The following is an 8,354-nucleotide window of genomic DNA, read 5'->3' as shown; positions in this document are numbered from 1 at the left end:
CAAATATAATCACAGAGCATCAAAAGTGCCCATAAACAGCACGCTTATGGTTTTAGTCTCTCCGCTCAACTCAAAAGCTCTCTAAATGCAATGTAATCGACTGTATTAATATGCTGTGCTGACATGAGCCGTTAGGTGTTCTTCATCTCGGGTGTTTTATGCAACAAAATGCCCGGCCGGGGTACATTTACCACAATCAGCGCTTTTACGCACCATTGCGCATAACCGTGTGTTTGTGCGCGCGCACGTGAGGAGGACACCTGCTTCGCTCGCTGTTCGACAGTGTTGCGCTCTTCGAAACTTCTCCCGCCAGAGTCGATTTAGAAGTTCTAAATTAGAACGTTATTAGCAATTTCTCTTCAAACGAATTCCGTTACATGTGAAATTAAATAAAACTATTTTAGAAGCACTCCACTGCAGCACTGTCAAAGAATCTCGGGGGTGGTTGTGGGCGGAGCATTAAACTGAGGGAAATCACACGGGGCAGGACCAGATCATGGTAAACAGAGTGAGGAGGAGAAGGAGGGTAAAGTTTAACTGGTGGCGTTCGCGCACCATGGAGAGCGCCTTTGCGCACTGATCTGTTTGGGAGAAATCACTTGAGTTGATGTCCTCTGCAGACTTTTCTGGATTTAACGTGTGTTTATCTGTGAAGACATGGAGTGAAGCGTTTTGCGCACCGGTCAGGAAGGATGCCCGAGCGAAGATGTGCAGCAGCCGGAAGATCATCTGGAGTTTGTTGGTTCTGTCGACGCTGGAGATAGGGCTCGGGGTGTCCAGCATCGTCCTGGGCGCGGTGGGCATCATCCGGGCGAAAGCCGAGCACAAGACCCAGCAGGGCGACGCTTCTCCGGTATGGAGCGGAGTGTGTGTACGTCTCACTTTTTTTAGTCTTATTCAGCTTCAAGAAATGAGCTGTTCTCTGAGCAAAACTCTCAGCCACTGAATGTTAAAAATGATTTGTTGTCAGTCAAAAGTTAACATGTTTCGGGCATATATAGTACCATGGTATATTTGTAAGAAGAATCATTCATAGGCAATAGCCTATCATACAGTCATGTAACTGATACCATGGTAATCTGACCTATAGAGTAGAATGGCAAAATTTCTAATGTCATAACTTAATAATTCTTCAAAAAGTTGTTTTCTTCACAGATAAATACTGTTTCGGTTTGCTCTAGAAATTATAAGACTCGTCGTCTGTTGTTTTGTGAGGTTGTGATATAGCCTGTTCCATCATTAACTTATATAGCCTATAACTTAATTTGTGTTCAGTTCAGTTCTTAGCCTATAGACACTGACTCTACTGTCATCTGAATCCAGTCATATCATTTAGTCACAATTCCATTCATGTTATTTCGGACTTTCACAAATATCACGACCCTGTTTTGTCTCTTCTAGTTTCTTATCTGCGGGCTGTGTGGCATGCTGTGTGCACGGAAGAGGACAGGACTGATTGTGAGTACGCACTTCATACTAGATCTCTACTGTACACTACTGTTGAACACACACAAGCCAGTTCGCATTGTCTAGTCTCCCAGATCATATATTTTTTATAGAGTATATTTTAGCCTACATGCAAAATATTTTTTATGGTAAATTCAATTGTGTTGCTTGCCATTTCTTTGTTTTTTTTTTTAATAGCTTCAAAGTAAGTTCTTCCCAGCATACACGAGAACACATACACTTTTTTTTATTCTTCAATGTTAAACACTTCTTTGTTGATTGAGTTTTTAAATAAAATGATGCATAAAATGTTCTAAATTCAACTTTAAATGGTTTTGGGTTCTAATTGGAATCATTTCATGCGTGTAGAACACAAATAAACGGTAGAATTCTAAAAATGTATTTCGCGTATTATTCTTTTTTATATGGTCTCTTACAATTGGTTTACATGCATCCATTCAAAAACACAGTATTTTCTCATAATATACATTAGATTATACATTATGATGTATAATATATACATATACATCAGCTCTTTTCTCACAGTGTCGGAAATGCTCAATCAGGGATTCGGTCTCTTTAAGCCCCGCCTTTCCGATAGCCTGCTCTGCCCTGATTGGTCAGATGGCCCAGTCTGCTGTGATTGGTCAACAGCTTACAATGCATGTTAGAATTTTATGAATTTTAGCTCTTCTTTAGCACTTTATAGACAGTAATTATTTTCTTTTCATCAATCTCATCCTTTGGAAGTAAAGCAAAGTGGGTTCGAACACAACAGAACGCAGCGTCTTCTCAAACCAAACTCTTCCAGTCACAACTACAGTGTTTGAGGGCGTTGTGCTCCAGCAGCCAATGAAAACTATAGACGGACATTATGCGAATTAGCTACATAGGTTTACAAGACACTTTGAAACGTTGCAGACCTTTTCCAGTCACAAACATGAAAGGTTGAACAGTAAAATCCCAAAAAGCATAATACTGTGTGTTCTTAATTTAGAAATGCTAACTAAATCCAGAATAGAAATAGTTTGTTGTGGACGTCAATATAAACATGCACATCAGAGACCAGCTCCAGCTCACAGTGTGTGTGTGTGTGTGTGAATATCCCTGGACACTTCACTGAGAGCCGAGATTCAGTTAGGCACCGTGGAGTGGAGTGAGCCGCCCCAGAGGAGAGTGTTAATCACAAATCAATACCGAAGTGAAACCTGTCTGAGAGCTTTCATGTATCTCTGATCCTACTCTCCATGTCTCTTTCATAGCATTAGTTGTTTTCCTCTGATTTCTTGTGTACACGCTTTCAGGTTTGTCCACAAACACGCTTCCCTCTCTGTTTTTTTTTTTTTTTGATTGATTTAGTTTCTCTGGGCCTTTCTGTAAAATTACTGTATGGCTGAATGCAAACCCTCGCCGTCTGCCTGTAATGAATCTGATTCCTGACGTCAGGAGTTACTCAAGAACACTTAAGCGTTGTGTCTCTAAATCACATTTTTAGTCTCATCTTAAGACGCTTAAACGGAAAGTACTGTAAAAAAAGTGTTTTGTCTGTTTCTCTTCGGTGTGTAATCCGATAGGCTGCGGTACAGTGTGAATGGAATACTAGTACAGTAGTATGCTGATGAGTATGTTTTGCGTACTGGTTTTGTTACAGTAAAATAATAGAGACGGTTCGCAGTTTTAGCAGAATCGATAATGCAAATGAGTGAATGGCTGCTTTTGAAATCAGATGCTTATTCACTTCAATAATTTTAAATTGTAGCCTATGTGTGATACAAATTTGTTGTCACATGACCTCAAAACATTGCATGTTTAAATATTGTGCATTTTTCATTGGCCTGCTGATAGATGCATTAAAAAATACACTCCTTTTAAAAAATAGTGGTATATTCTTTCAGCTCCATTGGCTTATGAGCAAAGATAGCAGTATGCAGGTTGCAATGGTGGCACGAATGAGCCGAGCAACCTTTTAAATGAATGAAAATGCTGATAAATAGCTTTTTTTTAGACATGCTCAGTGCACTGCATACTGCACACATACTACAAAAACAAATAGCTCAAGTATGCAGTTTAATTGTGTTGTCAAGCCATCATTTGCAGAGCCTTTTGCTGTAAGCAATTAATGATAGGAGTATGCAATAGCAAGATATAAGAGATGTCTAGCACACTAGCACACGTCCAACGTGTTCATGTGCTGTAGTCAGACGTTTTCTTATGTAATTTGAGGTCAAATGTGTCCTGAAGTGTTGAGCTGGCAGATAATGTCACTGTCTGAACGTGGTCTGAGCGATTACAAAAACACAGAGCAGCACAATCCATTCCCCCTGTACACAAGGGTTTCGTCTTCACCCTCCGTTTACAGTATTTCTGCTGTGCCATACTCTTCAGGTTAATGTACTTTGACCTTTATGAGCTTTAAAATCCCAACATTAGCCACTGCATAGCAACACCCTGGAAACCTAGCATTATGGTTGTTACTTACACCACAGAAGCACTTAAACAAAGTACTACAAAATCAATTAAATCGAATATTATAAATATTGATATTTTAATTTGTGTCAAGGAGAAACGCTTTTAATGCATTTGTAATGATGTATATATTTTTTATAATGTATGCAATATGCATTATTATTTTAACGATGTATGCATGTAATATGCAATATTATTTTAATAATGCATTCATGCAATTTCTATTATTATTTTAATATTGTATGGATGCAAAATGTGTTATTATTTTACTATTGAACGCATGCAGTATGCATTGCTATTTTAATTATGTGTGCATGCAATATGTGATATTATTATATTGTGAGCTTGCAATATTCATTATTATTTTGATATTGTGAGTTTATGCTATATGTGTTATTATTTTACTATTGTAAGCATGCAATATTCATAATGATGTATGCATGCAATATGTCTAATTATTTTAATATTGTGAGCATGCAATATGCGTTATTATTTGAATGATTTATGCCTGAAATATGCGTTTTTATTTTAATATTTTATGCATGCAATATGCATTATTATTCTACTATTGTGAGCATGCAATGTGCCTTATTATTTTAAAATTGTGAGTATGAAATATGTTTTATTATTTTAATTTGTATGAATGCAATATGTCATTATTTTACTATTGAATGCGTGTGCATGCGTGTGCATGCAATAAGTGTTATTCTTAATTTGCATTATTATTGAAAAATTGTGAGCATGCGATTTAATGATGCATGCATGAAATATGTGTTTTTATTTTAATATTGTATGCATGCATGCAATATGTTGTTATTTGAATTATGAATAGATGCAATATGTGTTATTTTACTGATGTATGCATGCAATAGACACAAAGAGCTAACATTATGCATGTTTCTGTTTCTCTCTCAGATGATCCTATTTTCCTCCTGCTGCATTTGTGGCTTAATTGGCGGAATCCTGAACTTCCAGTTTGTCCGCGCACTGGTCAAGCGTCCGGACACCATGCGCTCTCTTCATCTGGCCGTCATGTCTCTAGCGTGTCTGGGCATCAGCAGCTGCACGCTGTCCACGTGGTTGACCTGCAGACTGGCCAGCAGCGAACAGCAGCGCATGTTTCTGGAGAGAGAACATTCACTCCATCACTCGCACGAGATGGCAGAGAAGGTACGACAGGAGCTGGTATGTTTGTGCAGTCTGTGTGTGTACCGGCTCACAGGCAACACTTTCTAAATGCATCATGTTCCTGTTCTTATTGCGAATGATTATGTCAGTGAAATGTAATAGCTTGTTCCACCTATGAAACAATTTTTCTTTTCGGTTGATGTCATGTAGGCCACATGGATTTTTTTTTTTATTGTGGTTTTGAGTTCCTATATTACTTTTTATAGACTAAAAGGACGTGTCTTGATGTGTCAAGAGGGTACAAATTGAATTAATGGACATCACCATATGTACCCAGGTTGATTAATCAGAGTACATTTTGTATTACAAGGTTTCTGAAATGTTATGTTTAAAGAAGCAGACAACATATATTTAATCTAATTAAATATGCACTAATTTGCAGAACATTTCTGGAACAGAAATCTCAACATTGGATAAACTCAGGTACTAAATAGGAATAAACTTTAAAGAGGATCTATTATGCTTTTTACATGTTCATCTTATGTGTCATGTTGATATTTGAGCATGAATAAGCTCTGCAAAATTACAAAGTATGAAGTCCCTCCAGCGGGATTTCTTCTCTATATGTTACCATGGAAACGATCTGAAGAGAAAACTCAAAAGTTGCGTTGCATTTTCACTTTTTAGTCTGCGTTTAGACGGTCGTTATGGGTGGGAAGTCCGCATGCATATGGTGACGCAAAAGTGTGTGAAATTCGATGTAGTATGCACTCCAGGCGGCTAGGTGGCGATGTTGAGCACTGCCACACAACAACACCAAGTCCGCGCGCCTGCGTACAACCTTCACTGTCTAGCAGACTTTTGCGTTTTTGCCCTTTTACACGGGAACGCGACAGTGGAGCGTTTTTAAGCCCCTGTTTACACGGGAACGCTTGCAGGTGAAAACGTAAAAATATTTCTTCGGATGTGCCTTTCGTTTACACAGCGACGGCGTTTTTGGGGCTTAAAAACGCAAAAAAGTGAAACCACCCTCCAGAGTGGAAATCTTAAAAACGCTCCCCCGTCGCGTTCCCGTCTAAAACGCAAAAGTCTGTTAAACAGTGAAGGTTGTATTGAAGGTTGACTTGGTGTTGTTGTGTGGCAGTGCTTCACATCGCCACCTAGCCTCCTGGAGTGCATATTACATCGAATTTCATACACTTTTGCGTCACCATATGCACACGGATTTCCCACCCATAACGATCGTCTAAACGCAGAATAAAAAGTGAAACCGCAACGCCACTTTTGTGTTTTCTCTTCAGATCGTTTCCGTGTAAACATAGCCTAAGATTTCCACTCTGGAGGGTGGTTTCACTTTTTAAGCCCCAAAAACGCCGTCGTCGTGTAAACAAAAGGCACATCCGATAAAATGTTTTTACGTTTTCCCCTGGAATCGTTCCTGTGTAAACAGGGCCTCAGTGTTTATGAACTCCCTGAAACGCCTCCATTGTAGTCTTGAGTTTTCTTCCGGGAACGAACACAAACGAATTATTCCTCATTTAAATAATTCCCGTCTAAATAAAAGCAAAATAAAAGGGGCAGGGCCTGGTTAGTAGTGTGTTAAAACTGTCCGTTTAGAAGGGACGTTGACCAATGGTTGACGAATCACAACACACTGCTCCAGCCGACCAATCAGAGCACAGTATGCTTTTCAGAAGGAGGGGCCAGGAACTAAACAGAGCGTTACTGACAGACTAGGAAGACAGGAGCCGCAACAATGGAGAATATGAGGAAAATAATGTGTTTTTGAAGATTCTAGCATGAAAATATATTCCTGTACCGCCCAAAAACAAAAACAAGACTGCAAAAGGACATATTATGGCCGCTACATAACAAATAAATAAGCGTAATTGTGTATTTTGTGAGTTTTCTATCAACTATATATAGAAAGAAGACATATTATGGAAGTAAAATCTCAAAATTGACCAGTGCATGAAAAAAACGCGCCAGTATAATTTATAATTTATTTATTTTATAGCCGTCTTGAATGGTTCTTCTATGACAATAGGTTTTTAAGTCTTTTAAGTTTTAATTTATTTTAAGTCTTAAATGTGTCAAGTTTGTACTGTCTTATGATTCTCTGTGTATGTATATGTCACACTTGCATCATATTATAATTTCTCGTATTTGGGGTTAGTTATCTGAACAAACCCTAAGCATTAAACGAGTGTGCACCGTTTGTTCCACAGGCACACAGGACTGGTAAAAACACACAGTAGCTAAACATGTAAGTTGTCTGTTTGAGCGTGCATCTCGTACTGAAACCCGGCCGTGTGTTCGTCTGTTCGCAGGAGGTTTTGGATAACACCAGCAATGCCATCTCTCAAATCTCCTACAACGGGCGGAGCGCTTCTCCATGACGGCTCGCCGCCCACACACTCTCGCCTGCACAGTTCTTCACTCTGATTGGCTGAGTCGATCTGACAGGGAAAGCAGAGACTGTAGACGCAGCGTCAGATGTATTGAACAGACAGTCAGCCAATCAGTGTCCAGTTACCTGATGACCTCAGGAGACCTTGACAACCAGCGTACAGAAAAGATATTTGAGTACAAAACAAGCATGCAAACGATCTTCTCTCTCTTTCTGTAACTCTTCCTCTCTTCCTGTATCTAGATAAAGGGAATGTTGAATCTGAAATTGTAATCCTGATATTGTATGGTATACCGAATGCTTTTATCCTGACCATATCAAATGCCTGTAAAGATATTTATTCATTTACAGTATTTTTATATAGGGGCTTCATATGAAAATGAAATAAAGATGTCAAATGGAATTTGTGGTACAACGACTGATGATTAAACCATTATCACACAAAAACACACTTACTTTACACACCACAATTTCTGTTGTTTTAAAGAAATATTTGTATTTGTATAATATTTGTAAATATTTGTAATTAATGTATATACAGTAGTCAACATTTGAAGTGGATCAAAACCTTTCATCAAAGTTATACATGATTTTTTTTGAACAATACCCGTTCTTGTCTTAGGACAACTTTGATTAACTTTTTTGATCCACAAATGTTGACTACTATATATATGTGTTTGTGTGTGTGTGTGTGTGTGTGTGTGTTTTCACACAAAATTTTGTTAGATTTGACAGTATATAGGCTATATATATATATGTGTGTGTGTGTGTTTATATACTGCAGACTAACCCTACAGCATTTTTCAACTGCTGTAATATTATTCATTTTTCATTCGAACCCATTTTGAAATTTTCCTTTTTTTCAATTAATTATTTATATTTAATTCTAACTATCTTTTATTTT

The 8,354-nt window shown here is 38.2% G+C and overlaps 1 protein-coding gene across 4 annotated transcripts; it reads left to right on the top strand.

Moving 5' to 3' along the window:
- The first annotated feature begins 298 nt into the window (after positions 1–298).
- On the top strand, positions 299–7,846 carry tmem196 (transmembrane protein 196). Of its 4 annotated transcripts, none has more exons than XM_039678474.2 (4): positions 299–853; positions 1,402–1,458; positions 4,828–5,097; positions 7,371–7,846. In XM_039678474.2, exons 1-4 carry the CDS (start codon positions 608–610, stop codon positions 7,437–7,439), a joined length of 642 nt encoding a protein of 213 aa, XP_039534408.1. In that variant the 5' UTR covers positions 299–607; the 3' UTR covers positions 7,440–7,846. The 4 variants fall into 4 exon arrangements, with proteins under 4 accessions (XP_039534408.1, XP_039534406.1, XP_039534409.1 ...); XM_039678472.2 differs by having other exon boundaries at positions 301–871; XM_039678475.2 differs by having other exon boundaries at positions 303–853; positions 4,828–5,082.
- The last annotated feature ends 508 nt before the right edge of the window (positions 7,847–8,354 follow it).

The sequence above is a fragment of the Pimephales promelas genome, chromosome 18 (genome assembly GCF_988280905.1).
Source record: "Pimephales promelas chromosome 18, fPimPro1.hap1.1, whole genome shotgun sequence".
Classification (NCBI taxonomy): Eukaryota; Metazoa; Chordata; class Actinopteri; order Cypriniformes; family Leuciscidae; genus Pimephales; species Pimephales promelas.
Note: the sequence above shows the minus strand (reverse complement) of the source record. Positions and strands in the feature narration are given on the sequence as shown.

Excerpts from the sequence above, each read along its gene's own strand:
- tmem196 (XM_039678472.2), top strand. The coding sequence starts at position 608 with ATGTCCTCTGCAGACTTTTCTGGATTTAACGTGTGTTTATCTGTGAAG. Across the intron at positions 1,459-4,827 it reads GGAAGAGGACAGGACTGATT|ATGATCCTATTTTCCTCCTG; the intron begins GTGAGTACGCAC and ends TTTCTCTCTCAG. Across the intron at positions 5,098-7,370 it reads AGAAGGTACGACAGGAGCTG|GAGGTTTTGGATAACACCAG; the intron begins GTATGTTTGTGC and ends GTCTGTTCGCAG.